Source organism: Ischnura elegans, chromosome 2 (genome assembly GCF_921293095.1).
Source record: "Ischnura elegans chromosome 2, ioIscEleg1.1, whole genome shotgun sequence".
Lineage (NCBI taxonomy): Eukaryota > Metazoa > Arthropoda > Insecta > Odonata > Coenagrionidae > Ischnura > Ischnura elegans.
In genome coordinates, this window is record NC_060247.1 from 56,937,136 (window position 1) to 56,958,285 (window position 21,150).

The window sequence follows — 21,150 nt, forward strand, 5'->3', positions numbered from 1 at the left end:
AAAAATTGTGGAAATGGCTCCTGCTTTTTCATTTTTCATTATGTCACGTTTCCACTCCATCTCGCCTGAAACCTCAGATTATATGCGTTACTCCTACAAATTTTGTGGATGCATAGCCGCTGTAAACATTTCGAAGCTATTAAATTTTGTGAATCGTTCCTTATGCTCTAGTTTTCATTTTACATATTATTTCTTGAGGTGACAGTGAGTAAGGAGCGATAAGGATCCAATTGATTTTCAATTCGCTCCTTACTCACTGTCGCTTTTGCTTAAATTAAACACAAAAGTTATGTATATGGAAAATATTTTGTTGTAAGTGCAATAAAATTATGGCATTCTCTGCCAGCTAACTTAACCCAAGTGAAATCAATAGAATCTTTTAAATATAAATACTGGAAATATCTTTATAAAACTCTTTCTTTGTAAAAGTCTTTCTCACCTTTGTATATTGTATATTCTTGAACACTATTAAATAATATCATATGTAATGTAAATGTGCACATCTATAATATTATTATTTGTATTCACTAGTGCCGACTGATATATTATAATGTAAATGTATTGTTTTTCCAAGGTGGCTTTGCCACAGAAAATAAATAAATATATTATTATTATTTAATTAAATATCAATACAAATACACTAAATATAAATACTATAAATATCCTAGGCCTTTGGGCCTAGAAAGAGATATTTAATTACTGTTTTTCGTCTTCTAATGAAAGTAATTTTTTGATCCAATGTGATCAAGAATACTTAACCCTCGATTCTATGATCATCATTTAATTTTGAATAATCTATCGAGTGGTTTATGATACATCTGCTGACGTATGAAAAAATGATGCCATGCGTCACACTGATATGAATAACAATTAGTTTTTAGCGGGTTATAATTACAAATCAGTGTCCGAACTTAAGCTTAAATTAGGAACCCACTAGTTACCGCTACAAATTGTGATAAAAAGAAATGGACCGCACTTGATGAATATGGAGATATGTAGATGCAGAGTCCAAATTGGGGTAGGATTACTTCAATCATGATTATGATGTGAAAAAGTTTCAACGGGAATGCTGTTTCCACTCTCAGTAATGGAGGACGAGTGCCATTTGTGTCAATGGTCGCTGCGTTCCAAATTTATCTATTAATTTTAATTGCCCTAATGAATGCATGGGTACTTTTTAATTCGAGCACTTAAGCACTCGAATAAAAACATAGATAACAGATAAGCATTGCAGCAATCACTCATGGAAATACAAGCATTATTCAGTGCAGGTGTTCTAATAAGTGGTATTAAACCAAGTATTTTCAACAATACTCGGAGTCATTTTACGTCCTTTTACATAGTATTTTATTTCATATTATCTTGTATTTATCCTTATAATCATGTAATTATATGTGAATTAATGTATTCATCCATTTATACATTTATTTATCTGTTTGAACAGAGGTTTCCGCGGTGATAGTTTGGTCTGAAAATGTCTCGGGTTTTTCTCTACGTCAGTTGATTTGTTGACAAAAGCTTCGAGCCCTTCGACCTGAATACGCTGGTAGGATAGCCAGCGAAACTGTTGTCCACAATTGAACTAACGCGGAAGAAAACCCAGAAAATTGCATAGGTTTATTCTTCTGATTACCTTGGTATTCATTGGGTTGCTCAAATAAAGATACGAATGAAGTCGTATACAGCAACTTATAGTGCTGGCTCATTGTCCAATCGGTGTCTGGGGTGCTAACTTATAGTCATATTTCAAATTGCCTCGGTTTTTCGCCTCTTCTCCGGGTAAACATTCTAAAAAAATGGAGGGGCGGAGAGGAGAGGTATAAGAAAGAGAGGAAAGGTTCTCAAATAAAGGCCTTTTGTTTTGAAACAGATTTCCTGGGGTATTCTCAAATAAGTCCATTAATTTCGAGTGGGGGAAATTTCTGTTCTCGCCCTACTGCGTACCTTCACGGTGTTGGCTTTTCTTTGCACGCCGCATGAATGTGGCGTGTGGCTGCGGTGAGACCATTGAGAACTAAACAACACTGGAAGCCTTTTATTATTCCCGTCCAAAGAGGCGACGCTATTTCCCGAGGGCGTCTCCGCGGAACAATAAAAACAATCAGCGACTCGGAGCCACAACGAAGAGTTTTTTCAATTTTTTTTATTTATTCCTTTCGGAAGCCGTTTCTCTTGTCATCTATTTTCTGCGCTGTGAGGTTTAGTCCTCACGGAAAAGGTAGCTAGTATTTAACGATTTTACATTCAAATAGTAGAAAGATTTTGGCTTTTTTCTTTCTATAGCTATCTTATATGTACGTGGAATAATTAGTCATCACCGTAACTGGAATAGTAGAATAGCATTTTACTCAAGAAACTAAGTTCTTTAGATAAATACTATACTAATATTGCTCGAAATGCTAACGCAAGAAAGTGTAGTCCTTCGGACTCAATGTTCAACATATGTTACATTTATCACATAAATACACTCTCTCAGTTAAACTCTCTGTTCGTTATAGCCACGGATACTGCTAGGGGCAAGATTTTTCTTCTTGTGCCTTTATAGAATCTTTGCGAGATCCTAACTCACGACCCGTGTGGACCAGAAATTTCACGAATTACAAGCAGTCCTACTTGTACTCTACCTCCTGCTGCATCATAACTCAACCTTCTCTTTTGTTTGAGAATGCATTTAATTTCACCATTTATGTAATCCTGATGTGTTTTGAAGAGGTAATTTTCATATTTAATTTATGATTTTACATTCAGATAGCAGCGGCTCAGATTCTTTCTTCTTATGGGGTTAAATATGTACGTGGAAAGATTAGTCATCACCGTAACTCTCTGTCCGTCGGACAATATAGCCTTGGCTACTACCAATCGCATGCTTTTACTTTTTGAGCCCTTATAGAATCTTAGCGAGGTGCAAACTCAAGACCCAGTTGACCAGAAATTTCACGAATTTCAAGCAATCCTACTTGTACCGTACCTCCTGCTGCAAACCTGTATATCAACCTTATTTTATTATGCTTGAGAATGCATGCAGCTTCACCATTTTTGTAAATGTGACGTGATTTGAAGAATTAATTTACAAGTATTTGTATTATTATACGTTCTTTTGATAGCTATTTAATGAAAAATTGAAGAGAGAATTGTCGAAAATGTTGGGATGCGTCTGGACAAATCCTCTATATCCAGATGAAATATGTGCAAGAGCGCCCATCGGCTTCTATGCATGGGAAAAAAGTGGAAATGGCAAAATCTGTGTCGGATATGATAGGTCTGATTGACTCACGATGATGATATCGTTTGTTTTCAGACTTCTAATGTCGTTAGAAAATTAATTTTTATTCCTTAAATTATTAATTAAAATTTATCACTCAGGTTTTAAAATCTACGAAAATTCACTTAGCTTACTGTTTTCATCTCACATAATTATACGGAGGCTCGGGGTTCAAGGTTAGCTTCGGTTTTTTGTTTTCTGCACAGCCATTAATGGAGCTCCAGTTTATATTTTTTTTACGAGAGAAAATCTATGCAATTTTTTATTTAGAAAGTAGACTATTATTTAGAAAATCATTACATCCTGTATTTCCTGTGATTATTTTCTGCTCGTTTGTTCATTTTTAATCGTTACATACCCTATATGATATCATCGCAAATAAGCTATAACCGTGTTATGCCTTATTTCAATCTAGGCGCATCATAGCGGACTGTGTGGAAATAAATAAATACAAGCTGTACTTCGAGTTGGCAATTCAATAGTTTTGCCGTTCCACAAGATTCTTAGATCAAAGGCAAGTGTTTTACTTTGATACCAGCTGAATCCGCTTCCCACTTCTAGAATGCAAACCTCATTGGAGAATAAATTAGGTCGTATCCTTTTGAGTTCGGAGAACTTATTTGTAAACAAGGGAAAGCACAAAGAACTAAGAAGATTCCGGCTGGAAAATGGCCAGTTTTCCGTAACTTGAGGAAAGTAGATCTAAAATACGCGCGAAATGATATACTTTGGTCACAAATTTGGCTTCTTCAAAAATAAGCGAGAATTAAATAAAGAATGGAGCCCTTTAATTTTCCACAAGCAGAGGTTTTGTTTATTATACGATTATTCATAATTTTATATCTTTTGGCGGAATTTTTACTTCTCTCTCGCTGAAAATTTAACGTAGTAGTATTAACTTGGTGGAAAGAGTTTTTTCATTTGATCGCAAGCGTTGGCTGGCAGTGTATGCCTTATCCGTACGTTTAATTTTCATATGGAGCTAATATGCATTCGTTATTGATTAGAGCGGGCGATTAATTATCATGCATAATTCTATCCTGAGCGTACAATTGCCCACTCTTTGGTATTTTTTGCTCCATAGCGCTGAATGTTGACTTGATTGGTGGTTGAGGATTTAAGGGATATTCCTCTTGATGTTGATTAAAATTTTGACTCTTGCAGTTTCTATTGAATGAAAGATTATATTAGATAAAAGTGTATGCTTTCTTTTGCTTACCTTTTATAAGAATAAGTTTTTAATAAGAGGTAGCCCAAGTATAACAATAAATAATCCTGTCATAGATTTTAGCGCAGCAAATGAACAAACTGGGGCGACTAGAGAAGTCACTCGGAGAGAGGGCACTCGATGGGTGGTTCAGGGTGTCAATACGTGTTATATTTTTGGCTGCATCCATTATGGATAGCCTCTAACTTGGGGTAGTGTCAATCATAAGACTGCGTGTCCTTAACTGGACTTGAGGTTGGATGAAAACTCTAATTTGGCATGAAAGATATTTTTGACGAAAAAATTACATATTATGATTAAAAACTTTTGGGCTATGTCGCCGCGTCAATGCTTTGGGTGGCCCCAACGTTTCCCGACCGATGCAGGTCGCTTTTTCAAGGGATTATGGAGAGATGGGAATTTAAGATCTTTTATATTGGTGCCTGTGTCAGGAGGTGGAGGGAGAGAGCACGAGAGAGCGATTCGACTGGGGCAATAAACAAAGTCCGCGGTAGCCGAAAACGCAGCGCTCGGCCTCATCATCTACCTCAAGGAAGTCAAAATCCTCGCCAAAGTTAAAGGTTTTAAACAGAGACTCGTCAGAGAAGCCATTGAAATATCCAAAGAAGATAAGAATAATTTCAACAGAGACACCGGCATTAAAATTAGCCGTACTTGGCAACCCGTAATAAGAAGAAACATGCAGCAACCCACTCCCCCAACCTCCGGCTCCCCTCCCTCCACCTCCTGACACAGACACCTATATAAAAGATCTTAAATTCCCATCTCTCCATAATCCCTTAAAAAAGCGAGCAGCATCGGTCGGGAAACGTTGGGGCCACCCAAAGCATTGACGCGGCGACATAGCCCAAAAGTTTTTAATCATAATGACGAGCACCCGCGAAAGTTTTAACGAAAAATTACATATTGCTGCATTTGCAAATATTAAGATTATTACCTTCATTATACTGCAGTGGAAGTACCTCTAATTTACATGATAGTTTGGAAAAAAATCATGCACTGAAAGATACAAAATAATTGTAATATCATATCATCTTATTTTCAGATAATATAGAAGCTGATGCTGCCAAAACAGTCTACAGCGATACATGTGCACCCTAAAGGGTGGAATTTGCCTCGAAGAAATCATTTGACTTGACCAGGATTCAAATTAGTGCATAAACTAATCCAAAGTCGAGTATCATCATCAACTGATTTTCTACCCCCTGGCAGGTCCCGAACGCCCAAAGTCGTCTCTACCTCCTCCGGCCGCGAGCCTCCTCCTTATACCTTCTTTTTAACCTCTATAGGGTGGTTTTTTATTATTTTTTAATTGCCTAAATCGAAAGATTATTACTCCTGGAGTATGTATTTCACGCTTTTAGATTTTTAAATGACGATATCTATTTTTCGCGATTAAACGAAAAGTGAAAATTTTCAAGCGCGCGAAAACTCGACGGCTAAGTAAGTAGGAATGATGGGAAAAGTCCGTGTGACGTATTTCTGGTTCCCGTTGCCGCCCTGTGAGGTGACCTTGAGGCGAGGTTTGAGCGCTGATACGACGCAGGCTGTTAGCAGGTAGTAGAGTACCCTGCTAGCTGGTAGCGCTTGGCTTAAATAAGTAATATTAATACCCTATCAAACGAAGGAAACTTTCCGAACTTAGGTAATTTTAATGGGTGATTATTAAGAGATGTTTCCCTGAGCTCTGTGCCTCATGCATGCATTGGTAATCTCAGACGATGTAAAACTCCTATCTACTCGTATAGAAACTAGGTCCCTGTGACTTCACGTGGAGTGGAATCGCATGGGCGCCAATCTGGCCTTTTTCAAATAAGGATAAAATTGACCATTGCCATTCGTCTAAACTGGGATTTCTAAAACCAAATAATTTTTATATTATGAAAACACTAATGGTGGGTAACGAATAGCAATCAATACATTTCGTTTTCTTTGATGAAGGAAACTACCCTATTCGGCTGTCATCTTCAGCCTTCTTTTTCCTTTTCTCTTTTTTCCTTCCACTATTCCCTCTACTCTGTACTTAAAATCCCCTTCCCTTTTAAAATATTCCCATTTCAATTATCCTTCCTGCTTTGTATAGTTATCAACAATATAGTTTGTGTATTCGAGCACACTACTTGTTAAAATCGGGTGGAATAAAAGTAGGAGATCTGGTAATAAAACCTTGTCAAGTCAAACGGTTGTTCGAGCCTGAATTCATACCATTGGCGCAGTTATGTAGTTTTGTGACTGTACAAATATATTCATGTGAAGGCTTTTCTGTCATAAAATGCTTTGAAAACAGACTACAACTACAGATTTTTTCCCCATTGCGAACGCCTTTTGAGAACGATGGCTCATTAGTCATAAAATTACTAGGTCATTAGTTAAGAGGACGCGTGGGATATACTGGGTATTCAAAAGGTGGATATTTTGTAGCTTTCCCGAAGTCCCATCATTAGTCAAAAAACCTATTTTTCTCCTTCTTGTTGACGACAGACGCCACGTCCAAGGTGTCGTCGGGTGTAAAAATTTCGTGTCGCACGGCTGTCAATTGCTTGTCTTGAGTATTTCAGCGGTTTCCTTCAAGTGTCGCCGCTGCGTCCCGTTCGAAAGCGAATGGGCCGTGAAATGGTCGATCTGACGCTATTTATTCTCTTCAGCGGTGCGGCCTCGGGAAGACGACGTCAGTAGGCGTGACGGACGTGCGGGAAAATAGCTGGGGGAAGATGCGTAATGCGGGAGCGGGAATGTAATCGACAGCAGCGAAGAGGAAAAGCGGGGAGGACAGGGAGGCTGCGAGGTGATGAAACAGTTGACATGCGAAGCGGGGGAGCGATGATTAATTGATTACCAAAACTAAAGAGGAAATCCTAAGGAAAGTCGCCATTTGTAATTACCCTTTACCGCCATCGGTGGAAGCGGGCTTAAGACCTTGACTGCCAGCCAAGAGGCTGCGGGTTCGAGTCCCACCTGCACCTCAATTATGTAAATGTGACAGCGACGACGGCGATAGATGACCATCACGTTCTCCTATCACGTTCCGCTGTATCGCGCGATCATGTAAGCCACCGTCATCGCGCGTATCATATAGGTACGAGCGCGTGAGGTTGGTATCATTGATAAATCTGAAGAGCCAATGAAATCCTTCGACACATCTTTGTCCGAGAATGCGTCGTCTGCGGAGTCTTTGAAATAACAATAACAAACAACGAAAACATAAAATGGATGCAATTCAAAGCTAAGTACTTCGCTTCGCCAATAGATAATAGTATGATAAAGTACTCGTATAATGGTAAAGTTATTGGAAAAGTGTAGTATTACTTTTAGATGTGTGATAACGTAATCCATTATGCTAATGCTCGCCGGGAGATGCTGCAGTCATTATATTTACTATATCGTAGAGAATGGCCGAAAAGTCGTGACCTTGGATTGAAACTAATTAATGTTGAAATGATGATGGAAGTGTAATCGCGCTAGCGATTTGAATGTAAGTAGTTAATAGTTGATTTATGATGATTAAAAAATCGAAAAGGAGTTTAACGATGTTCATGGTGAAACAAAACTCAGTACTATTCCACAAACTTTTATTTTAACAGCCTACTACTTTCGACGTTTATACCGTCATTATCAAGACTAACCTGACTGTTAAAATAAAAGTTTGTGGAATAGTGCTGAGTTTTGTTTCACCATGAACATTTCAACGATCCAAGAAGTAACGCCCAAATCAGTTGAGTTAAACGATGTTGACATGTTGGAGAACGTACTTGGCAAATGTTGATAATTAAACTGCGATATAAAGTAATTGACGTTTGAATCACGGATGTACTTCAATTAGCAGTACTTTCCAAGTTGTTGTGTGGAAATTAAGCAGCTCAATAGAGTTCACTACCGTGCGCATATAACAATTGAATAACGTGGACAACTAATAATGTCAAGAGAGCACTCCAGTAGAAATAATTAAGGATTTCATTGGTTTTTAATCGATTATGGGGCATTTTTAAATTAAATAAACAATAATTTTTTCCTAATATATGCATTTAGTGCTCGTTTTTATGTCAGCATATGCTTATCACCATCGGTTTCGAACGTGATAGGCCGATGACGCTGGCAGCGTGATGAAGAGAGCGATCACGGTTTCATAATCGCTGCTATCACCTTCCGTCGTGGGAATCGCGTTGCCCCTGGCAACGACATCGCTCTCACCCTTCTCACAGTTACATAATTAGGGTGCTGGTTAGGTTGATCATGGCATTCATCAGGCTATCCAGGGCGTGGGTACTCGTTTATCTTTCATTGTTAAGTTAAAAATCCTTATGCAAAAGGCCAAGTATGCTGTTTTTGGTGATGTAGGAATACATTTTTAAAAATAAACAAGATTGCTCGACTTATTTGCACGTGCGTTTTATCCGGAAACTGAGACCTAACGCTTAAACAACACGATATCTTTATGAAATGAATTTGATAATCTTCTGGATACTGGAGAAATTAAGTGTATGTGCTAGGCCTTAAGAACAGTTTGAATCGAAGTGTGAATTATTTTCTTCAAAGAGAGATACATTTAAATGAAAGTAAATTTCTCATAATAAATAAGTCACCGTTACAACCGAATGTTCTCGTTAGACAATTCATTAAGGGAGTCTATCATTACTTCAGTTAACTTTTGTAAACAATCAAATTAGAGCATTAACAAAACGCAATAGAGGTTACGTTTCCACACTATCAAAGCCACTATGGGCATGCTTACAGGATCCATAGAAAAAGACCAACGTCCGTGGCTCGTCTACCGGTCAAGGTGATGGAATATTCATTATTTTTTTATTTTTCGTAATTGAGGTTAATACCAGCCAGCAAAGTTTTTCGGGCATTTTTTTACGTTTGCGAGACGAAATAATTACAAAAAAATTAACATTTAGGCTGACGTTATATCGAAATATGCATAGTGAATATAGCCAAACCAAAAGTAGGTAAAAAATCTAAAATACTGGCATAATGGCGAACCGATCCCTCTTTTGCATAAGAATCTGGAATGTGGTCCTTTCTTACCGTTAAAGAAGCCGGCGCAAAATACATTATCGTGCTTGAATCTGAATCTATGTTAGTTTCTTTGAACTGCTCTTATGTAATGACCTGTATCCGACTAAGTCTGTAGACACCATCTAGACAGTCTTCCTTGAGTTAATAACTGTTAGAAGATAAACTATCATTGAGGATGATCATTTTGTGGAGCAATCATAATGTGAGACGAGATCATAATGTGAGTTATGTGTTGTTATGATAAGCAAATTTATCTACGAAAAGTGGAATGGTGAATGTGATGGACGCGAGGAAAAATTCTTCGGCCGACTTTAACGTAATTTTTACACTTCAGATTTCACGTTTGATTAGGCTGATTGCTGTTGCCATGTTCTTAGACTTAAGTAAAATTACGAATTAAGGTATAATAATTTATTTAACTCGTGTTTCTTCGAATTTTCATGGTGTATATCACTTACCTTTTAGAAATTATGACTCCATCTCTTCAATGCCTCGTATCTATCGAGCAATCAAATCAAAATGCCTGGTAGTAACAAAATGATGTTGTCAAAAATAGCTGTAATATTACTCCTTCAATTTATGCATTTATAGATTCAAAAGCTCACTTTATTCGTAATGGTATTTTACGTTGAAGAATAAAAGAGATTTACTGTACGCGGTTTCTTTGCCTATAATATCTGTAAACGTAACTTTTGCCGTATCTTATTTTTTTCCATTTCTGCTTGTGTATTTTGGAGGCGTTGTGGAGTTGAGGGGGTAAAGGTAATAAGTAGTCATGTAAATATAACACTCGAGATATATTTTATTAGAAAAAGTATATTTTGTGGCCATACATTCAGTTCTTGGAACACATAAAAATATCTGCTAGTGAATCATAAGATATTCGTTGATACGGCACGATAATTCAAGGCACCAATTCCACTTAATCTATGAAAACAGGAATTTAGCGTATGATAGTGTTACATTATATAATGAAGTTGATAGGTCCTCATAATTAATTTTTTACCGTCTAATTATGACCATCTAACTATGTCCTCTGGCTTTCAGCACTTCACCACTCAGTTATAGAAATTATAGATTTTTTGGTATAAAACTTCATTTTTGCCACTCAGTCATTTATTAAGTCCTTCATCAAATTCTTCCTCTTTATTCAATATTCATTTTTATGCGAACCGTAACATTATACCTGCATATGAAATCATGGTTGTTTCCTTCAAGTCACTGTCTTCCCCATATATATGTCGGAGGGACACCAATGGCTATATCTCTGATTGTAAGACAAAACACACTAGCAAATCATCTTCAAAAATTCTTTCAATCCATCCTCAGAGCAGATCCACAATTCAGTCCGATTGCTAGGGTTATGATGCTGAGATTCTGTTTCTACTGCGACAAATTTGCCTAATTTGCACCACTTCCATTAGGGATTTATCCGTGCGCATCGACCCCATTTGGTGTGATGGCTTGGAGGTAATTAAACCCCCATTGGAGGAATACTTTTGATTTTGCCCTAATAAATGATTTTATGCACCACATCCATCACTGCCATCATATCACTACCACCTGGTAGTGATGGTTTAGTTCTAAGTAAAAACATTGGGCCAAGGTCAAGGGTTCGACTAAGAAGAATAATGAAGAAAATAAACATATCCACTAATAGTGGCCTTAATCACTTTCGCAATGCATTCTGGGAGTACCTTTTTTGTCCCAAGATCATAATCGCTGGGATGAATTGTTTCTGTATTATCTATAAAGATAAACGATTCCACTTCACACACTTCTCTGCATAGGTGAATTATTTCGTAACTGCTACATTGTCTGTTAGCTTGAGGCAAATCGACGCGACTTTGCCCCATCGCGTTCCGTATCCTCTGAGCAGAACTGGCAGTTGACGCCATTCGACGATTGGTTCGACGGCCCGTCCTACGGGTGTGTCTGCTTTGGTCCCCTCGCTCTTCCTAAGTGGTGCACGGTGAGGGCTACCGCGGTGGGGTGTCTGCGTGGTGCCTCTGCTGCTGGGACGAGGGGCTGCTCCCTCCGGCTGCCGAAGCCCCTCCGCCGCCACCGCTGATGCTCTCCACGATGAGGCTGAGACAGTCGAGGCTGGAGGCGGCGAGGGACGCCGAGGAACCGCCCCCGCCGTAATCGGACGCCGATCTGCCCCCTGGGCTGCCGTCCGGGCCCTCATCGCCACCACCTGTAGACAACGATAAAATGAATCATAAAATATTGGCCCATTCAGCTTGCAAGCTCCGTCGTGCAACATTTATCAATGAATTTGGCAGAGATTTTCATGAAAGAAATCAAAGGAGAATATCAGATATTTTTAGAATATCGCAGAACTTTATGGAGGGTGAATTTTGTCTGTATTATCTATAAAGATAAATGTTGATTTAAAATGTTAAGCTGTTAATTCAACAATGTATGTGTACTTAGAGAAAATGTATAAGGGTACAAGATTTCGTTCGATACCCCCGCAGCCGTATTTAAAATGGTATAACTTGCTCTCCCCAGAACAAGGAAGCTTTTCTCTTTGAAATCAATGCCGGCCTAATTTCTTTCTTTTCCCTTAATCTCATAGGTTGTATTTGTAAGTATTTAATCATTTTTCGGAAAATTTCAGAATGCATTAAAAAATTGACGGCTTGTAACTGTAAAGAGCTGGGGAGAAAAGAACATTACTGAGAACTGTAATGAAGAGAAAGGGGAATTGGATCGGGAATGTTTTAAGAGGGAAGGGGATTTTAAATGCAGCAGTCGAGGGAACAGTGGAAGGAGAGAAGGGAAGAGGAAGAAGAAGACTGAATATGAAAGACGCAGTAAAGGTTAGGAAGAAGGTACAGGGAAACTAAACGGGAGGCCTTGGATAGAATGAGGTGTAGGCGACTTTGGTGTTTGGGACCTATCAATGAAAGGTAGAAAACCAGCTGATGATGATGATCTGTAAATAATGTATTGACAAAGACACTCATATGCATGCATCAAAGATGGACTATTCGCGCTTCGATAATTCGATATTTTCTTAGTCTCGAAATTGACCCAGATTCGTCCAGGGACCTAAAACGCTTGGTATTTATACTCAAACAACATTAGTACAGTACAAGTAGTAAACAAATATGGTTATCAGTTCATACGATTCAAAAGTAATTTTTCTTGAAGTAATTAATACAATTAAATATAGAAGCAGAATGCATATCGGAACTAACGTCGACATTGTAAATTATAAACAAAATAATTGTTACGACAGAAATTTAAACCATCAAAACAAATAAATTTTCTTCTCACTCACAAGTACATCATCGCGACATATTATGGAAAGGTTATTCAAGATTAGTACCTGGGCATTTCTCATTCAACTCTGTGCTATGATTGCGCTATCCAGAAACCAACTTATCTTGTCGACAGTGATGTAAATAGGTCGGTGTCGATAAAGTTCACCCTTAAGGTAACTGGGAGAGATATCTGTGGCAATTCTAGGGAGCAATCAATGTCGAATTTGGAATAGCGGTGGAAAGAGACAATTAATGTTCTAATGACTCAGTTAAACATCGGGACGGAAACATATGAACCACCGGTATAAATGGAGGAGCATCTTTGCGTATTTTGCAACGAGTATCCTTGCCAATAAATTCTTTACAGATACCTACCGTAATTTAAAAAAAATTATTGTGAAAACTTCCATAAAATAACGAAACACTTACAAATAAAAGCCACCCCATAAAATTCTGCGATATTCTGAAGACGCTTGTCTTCTCCTTAATTTTTTAAATGGAAATCCCTCCTCACTGCATACATAAAGTTCTGTAGAACCTTTACGAAAAACAAAGGATATACGGGAATCCATTCCATATCATTTGTCGGTATGTATGCATTTCAGCTAGTTAGGATCAATGCACAGGCTATGGACATTACACACTCGTAATTGAGTCTTATAGCGTACGGCAGCCAATTGCTCTCTGATAAGTTGGTTACAAGATAGCGCAATAATTACACAGAGTTGTATGAGAAATGTCCTAGTACTAATCATCAACAACATTTCCATGATACGTCTCGTCGGTGTACTTGTGAGGAGATTTATATTACTAATCTTTTAAATCACTTTTTAATCGTATGCCATCACCTTTTGCGACTTCTCTTTGAAGGAGGGAGGATTGGGAAAACTGGGGGGGGGGGGGGGCGGTGGGATATTGCGGGAAGACTGGAGGGTGGAGGCGGCGAGTGTGACGGATTGGTAGGTGGGTACGAGGAGCAGGGGTTTAAGTGTTCGAGGCCAAGTCTTCACTCAACCTTAATAACGCGGACCGAAATCCGAAACCGAAGTAGATGTCGTTAAGAAAGAGTGGAGGTGGAGGAGATGTTTGAGACGAGAAGAGAGGTGGGCGGAGGAGGAGGTGGTCCATCCCAAAATAAACACGACCGCGCCTCATGACTCTTCCCTTGAGAGAAAAAGAACGTCAAGGACTTTGACTTCTTCCTCTTCTCCCGCATTAAAAGAAAAGGAAAGACACCATTCCCGAAGGATACACCCCCTACCCTCATCAAACCGATTCGCTTTTGTAACTTTTTCATTCAGGTCTGATTCAAGTTAATGAAAATTGTTTTCTTGCGGCCTTGCGCCATGTTTGCCCTTAAAATTTGCAGGTTTTTTTCTGAATGGAACCGCGGCATGTCAAACTGAAAGTGTAACTTTCTTGCCAAATACAGTATCATACCTGACGTAACGCTAACTGTTGAAATTAGTGTTATTAATGCACCATCTATTGGGATTTAAAATGCTAATCTGTTAATTCAACAAGGTATGTGTACTTACAATTAGAGAAAATGTATAAGGGTACAAGATTTCGTTCGATACCCCCGCAGTCGTATTTAAAATGGTCTAGCTTGCTCTTCCCAGAACAAGGAAGCTTTTCTCTTTGAAGTCAATTCCGGCCTAATTTCTTTCTTTTCCCTTAATCTCATAGGTTATAGAAAATTGTAACTATGAGTAATTATGTCAGGATTCAAACATATGAGTAGGTTTTTGTATTTAAACTCCTGTCCGTGAATTATTAAGGGTAGGAATTTTTTGATATGATAAATGAAACAAGGCCCACTGGACATTATTTGCAGACCCTCTAGCCTTAGTTTGACACATTTTACCCAATGAGGCAAGGGGGTTGGGCGATTTACGGAAAAATTTCGGAATTTATTTGGAAAGGGAAATGAACTATCAAGACGTCATTTGAATATGCTTTCTTATTGCCTCAGTGATAAAAAATTGCAGTTCCTTAAGATTTGCAGACTTGTTGAAAACCATTCAGTTTTGGGAACACAATTTTCTTAACAGCGAGCCAATTCAACTGCTCTTCACATTGTACTTCGGTGTGAAAGTGAAATCATTAGGAAGAAAATCAGTAAAATTATTAAGGGTAGGACTTCTTTGTTATGATAATGAAACAAGGCTCACAGGACAATATTTGCATACCCTCCGATCCCCAGACTCTTCAAATTAATTCTCAAAGTTTTGGAGGGCATATTTTCCAAAGAGTATCAAGCGAAAAGCATATTGAAAACGGCAACAAAATAACGCTTTTTGGGATTTTTTATTTCTTTAAATGAAAAATAAAGCATGCGAAACTGTATGGGAAGACTAAAATCGCATTGTGACGAAAAAATTGGCTAAATGAGATAAATGTGACTATAAAAACTCTGGTTTCATCTAAGTATCTAAAAATGCAATTAATGACATTGTAGAAGGTTCAAATAAAATCATTTTTCATAGATTTACTGCCATAGTAGGAAAGATTTTATCTACATCCTCCTCTCAAACAGACTAAATTGGTTTTTAAACACATCCTATTTAAAAGTAATTATAAGATGACCATGTTTACTTCCTAATTTTATCCGTTTTTTATCAGAAATTGTTCTAGTTTTCTAGAATAAACTTTAAATTAAGCTCGAAAATTTTAGTGGAAAACCTTTTTACGAATTGGCGGGACGTTTGGACCAATTGCCTTACCGCAGTTTCATGCTAATTACTGTGCAATTTAGCAATTGCCTGATTATGATAATTCATTATTCATTCAAGTTACCTCTGGATTATCTTTGGCAGTAATAAATTAATTCGGTTGGCATCCAATATAATCCTCATCGCATTCGAAAACAACTTTCTACAGATCCAAAATCCCTGGATTCACTCCATCTCCATCCACAAATGCCGCCTTTCAACACACATTGCCCATACCATTTCATGGAGACCTCTATTCGGCCATCTCGACTCGAGTCCAATTCGTTTGACCCGCTACGAAGGAATCTTCTCCATCTTTCCCCGTTGGCTCGTTTTCCACCCTTTCCTGAAATATTCAACCCCGCCTCGCAGACATTGTGATGCTCAATATCGCCTCTTCAACTTTGGAACTCATCCACCTTTCATTTGCCTCCCGTCAATCTCCTCCCTGGCATCCTTTACCTAGTTCTACTTGGTAACCTGTCTACTTGGTCTACCTGTAGTCCTGTTGTGTGCACGCGACGTGGATTGACGGATCACTCCATGACGCTGCACATTTTAGGGATCTTGCCAGGTTGTCAGCTGACCAGAGATTAAGAATACCTCAATAAAGTTTAAAACAAGTTTTATAGCACAGACTCAGTTTGTACACACAAGTAGTGGATTTAGGGGGGGAAGGGTGCAAATATTCTCGAAGCAGGGAGAGGGAGAGTCAAGTGTCTTGAGTGGGGCTTCTTATACTGACTGTCCCACAGGTTGTATGTCATTTTTGACCTCTAATTTTAGTAACTTCGCATTCATTCATGAAAATTGGCATACTTATGTGGAAAGGCCCTAAATTTTGGTGAGCGTAAGCAACATTTTACAATTTTGACCTCACAATGTGGGTCCATACAAAAAATTTGAATTTGCCTTAGGGGGTTCAAAGGTTAAAAAAATCGAGACAGAAAAAAGTCTGAATTTCATTGACAAAGATGTCGATTCTTAGGTTTTCGGACACGAGAAAACCGAAAATAATTTTATATTTACGAAAATTCAATTGTTGACCCAGTAAGGCCACGGTCAAGGTCATACGGGTGGCAAAAAGGAAAACATATCAACAAAGGTGTCGATCCATGGGTTTTAAAGGGTGCCCAAGTCAGTGGTGTTGTGCTAATACCCGTATTATCCACTAATTGACCTCCAAGGTCAATTCGGAGGTCAAAGGTCATAGAGGTAAACTTCGGGCCATCGCGACGACCCATGTTTTGAACCAGAGTTTTTAAAGGGTACCCAAGTTGGTTTTGCAGTTCATAGATCCGTATTGTTGATTTTTTGACCTCTGAAGGTCATAATGGGGGGTCAAAGTTCATAGAATTAACCCTCGGCCCTCATGAAAACCAACGTGTGGAACCATAGGTTTTAAAGGGTGCCCAAGTCGGTTTTGTAGTACATAGATCCACATTGTCGATATTTTGACCTCCCAGGGTCATAATGGGTGTCAAAGGTCATAGAGGTTTTGAAATATCAGGGAAACTAATGCTCCTGTTAACGGCTTACCGAGTGTTTCTTCTCAGGACGATGAACTAACCATCAATAACCAACTATCAAGATTAACTCGAACTAACTATCCCTTGTCCTTCTGTGCCCAACCTTTTTACTCTACATCAGCCCGAGCTGGAAGGAGAGGGCTTCCGTGAGGAGCCCACCCCTCTAAGATTAGAACCGAAAGTAGACATATGAAATAGCACATCATGGCTGAAGGTAACGGAATTCTACGTGGCGGCGGGGGAAAGGAAAATGGAAAGAGCTGTTATTAAAAATTTAGAACTGAGTGTTAAGGTGTGAAATTGGGTTTCGTAGACTAATGCTCTATCTCTCTTTCTAGCATTGCTATTCATATATACCTTCCCTTGTGCTCACCCTCATAGTATGCTGCCATCTACTTCAAATTCTCTTCCTTCAACGGTATACCGACCTGAGGACTGGGAGTAACATGGGCGACACTGTTTTTCAGCGTAAGAAAAAACGAGGTGGCAACCCGGGCTTTGAAAAAGCCGAATATTTTTTAGTTTTTAGAAACGTTTATTTCAATACGTAGGTCAGCTTTCGATAAAAAAACCGAAGTGATGCTCATTCTTCCGTTGTTTTAATCTGTGGATTGATTTGGTTGGTTATGGCAGAACTTCTCTGGCCTGAGAAATTGGTGAGCGTGGCAATCATACAGATCGGGTGGTGGTTGATTCCTTTCCGTGACCTATCTACGATTTTTGTCAATTTATATTCATTGTGTAATGTTACCAGAGAGAAATTATGCACCATTAGGCCTTCAGGTGAATTTGTGCCTTAACGTTTTGGTGGAACTACACAAATATGAACCCAAAATCCTGTGGTTAAATATCTGACCATTAGGATTTAAGCCTTCCAAATGTATTTTATAAAAACGAAATTAAAATGTTGGCAAAAATCAAAGAGTGACAGAGGAATTAAAAGTATTGAGTTGGCAGAAGCGGCGCTCTATCAGAGATTTGAGAGAACTCTTGGTTATAGAATGTCAGTCGAACTAAATATAGCCAGAGCTATGTGACGAGATGAAAATATTTGATGGACGCATTCCGTATGGTTATTTAGGGGTTGGTATCGAAAGCCTGAGACCATGCTATGTTATATGAAATTATCGATAGCCTACCTTCATATTTTGTGCTATTTCAATCCAGGCTTTATGTAAAGGAAAAAAAAATTAAACACAGATGGAACTAGAGGCTCAACTCAGTTGTTCAAGTCCAAGGTTAGATATTTTGTATCATTAAGGAGGTGTACAGTTGGGATAATCAGGAGTATTGATCTTAACAGTGCTCGTATTCTCCAGAGGGCACGCATTTAGGGCATGGAATCACTCAGAATATGCCGTATTCGATTTAGTATTGGCCTGTAAATATCGCAAGGCATGCCACTCGTTTTCCGCGTCACTTCTCCAATTTAACGAGTAGCAATAAGGCTTGTTTAGATTGCCCATTGCACCGTCATTTTCTTCCGTCGGGCACGTGGCCCATATCTCGTTCGCTTTTAGGACGTACCGGTTGGTCTACTAATATTCAAGGCTGAGTATTACACCATTCAAGCCTACCGGAGGTTCATACTCTGATGAACGAACTACCTAATTTCTTTTTGGCCGATTCGAATGAAGTTTCGGATATTTAAACACAAACATATCCTAAACTGTGAAATACCTATGTTCATATCTTTTTCATAATATTAGGAGGTGTGAAGTTGGAGACATCACTCGCTTCCTACGTACAATCACCAGGTCAAATTCGTAGCGGTCCCCTTTCCTCATATATCTTTGTGGAAATCAAACTGATTGACACGAGTGCTTGATGACCTCGTGAACTTAAAAAAGTCTGGGTCAACTCGAGCGAAGTTCTCTTCTTCATTTGTGAGCGAGCGTTTGGGATCACCATTTCACCATCCATCTGCCTGGTGTTTGAATTAAATTGCGAAAGGTTAGGACGAGGCTTTCCTCCTCCTTAAAATGCTAGTAATAATTCTCGTCAATATCCTGAATAACCATGGGAAATAAACGCAGATTACAAACTGGGGAGTTGAGCTCGAATCGTTCGAGCTTGACCCCAGTACGAAAAATACATATCGTTAATAACTTTTTTGTCAGGTAAGTTTTCCTACGCGTCATAGTGAGTCCCTATTTTTGTTTCTTTTAAACCTCCTGCCGTCTCTTTCCCTCGTTCTCCTTATTTCGTTATTATTTTGTTTTACTAAGAAGAGATTAGCGCCCAGGAGTGTGATCAAGGTGACTGCATAGTGGCGGTCCAATTCCATCCCACAGAAGGTTGATTGCTGTTGCCATTTCGGTTGCATTTTAATCGGTTTTCAAAAATGACCGCAGCGCGGTGATGAGTGCAATGCGATCCACTTTTTTTTAAATAATATTTTGCAGTAAATGCGAGAAATAGCATTGAGGAGTTATGAAGTTGATAAATAAAATCATCAGGAATGTAAATTCTGGTTGAAATCCTTAATTATTCCTTATTTCCCCGTAAAACTCGGATCTATTTGTCCGTCAGTGACGCGAGTGGCGACTTCTGTAAACCCATTTAAATGCGCGGTGGGCGACAACGCATTATGAGGCCGACTTGACGCTCCTCTATTGTTATGTTCGTGAGTGCGATATGCGCCTGGGGGAAGTGGGAGACTTGATCGCCCTGGGGCAGAAGTGACGGTGCGTGAGTACGTGGGCATAGGGGAAGCGCGTTCTCTCCGGCGATGGTCTGTCGGGAGTGCGGCGGAATTAAGGTGAGCGTTATTTCATTCTCAATTCTTTTTCCTTCCCTTGGTTTTCATTCCATTTACCCTTATATCACGTTTATCCTTATATCACGTTGTGCGTACGATCATCGTGGTTCATTTTACGAGAACGTTCATAAGTCTTTGGTTATTTATCGACATTAATCTCGAAAGATTAACGCAAGCCCCGCGATTACTTGGTGGCAGCATCATGGAAAAGAGTAAAAATAGACGGTTGGGAATTTTACATCCGTAAGGAGTAATTTTTTTTCTGATCCAAATATTTAGATGCCTCACTCATCCACTCAATGATTCCAACCTTCGGTTAGTTTGGATAAATAAGGATAAAAATCAATCCAGAATCCTGCTTATTTCCACTCTTTGAATAAATATGTTTAGAAATAAATTTATTAACGCAGATTTAGTCATTAATAAAAAAAAATTGTCGCTAGAAATTCGGCCTTAATTTTTTTCTTGAGTAAATTGTATCTATTATGTCGATGTTATCAATTCATCTTTTGCAAAATGAAAAAAATACAATTAGCTCAGATTCGAATCTTCCCCATAACTTCAGTGCAACAAACGCGCGTGAAGTAATCCTACTCAGCTACGGAGTCACATGCACATTCCATGTTTACGGTGGGTACAAATATTAATATAAAGAGAGGAAATCCTTGCCACGGAGCCAGCAAAACACTCCGACGGCCCGACCTGTGCGTAGACGTGAGTTTCCTCACTGCATTCTATCCGCTAGGGCATTTGAGCCTGTAGTTTGACTCCTGTCTCGCTAGCCCGGTCGCCCCCGCGTCCGTCCTCGTCGGCTCTTGCTGGCGTACTGGTGAGAGATGCAGGCTACCTCATGCGCCAACCTTGCAAGTTTTTACCAACCCTACCAAATCAGTTAAGTGGGGCTCGTGGGTGTCTACATATTTTTGGAAACGATAGTACTTACATTAGATAAAATGTAATTTTGTTCAGACCCCCACTACCGCGAGGTTACCCCCAAGGCTTCCCAACCAGCTCCCCCCTTGTCCCCTTCCTGGATGCGCTACTGAATACACTATCATTTTCAAGACTAGTCGGCGATTAAAAGTTAAGTTGTAGAAAGCAAAGATTTTTATTTTTCCTAAAACAGGTATTCAATGAAAATAATATTAAATGATATGTTTGTTATTCCTCGCGTGAACTGTCCTTGGGTATTTCCCTCAATTCCTTTCTACTCCCCTTTCCCTCCCGCTAACTCCTTCCACATGTTCTCTTTAGAAATGAAAAACAGTCGCGGAAACTCAGCTGGACTATATTCCCGTACCCTGCCATCTTCTCAACGCCTCAGCGCTCTCCGTCATTCTCAACTTTCCTCTAGCCTTCCGCCTC

The 21,150-nt window shown here is 39.0% G+C and overlaps 1 protein-coding gene across 1 annotated transcript in view; it reads right to left on the reverse strand.

The window, feature by feature from the left end:
- Positions 1–10,293: 10,293 nt before the first annotated feature.
- The window catches only part of LOC124174235 (myoblast determination protein 1 homolog), a 108,585-nt gene continuing 97,728 nt past the window's right edge, over positions 10,294–21,150 (reverse strand). Inside the window, exon 5 of the mRNA XM_046553328.1 lies at positions 10,294–11,706. Coding sequence (XP_046409284.1) covers positions 11,489–11,706 — 218 coding nt within the window. The 3' untranslated portion in view covers positions 10,294–11,488. The remainder of the gene's footprint in view (positions 11,707–21,150) is intronic.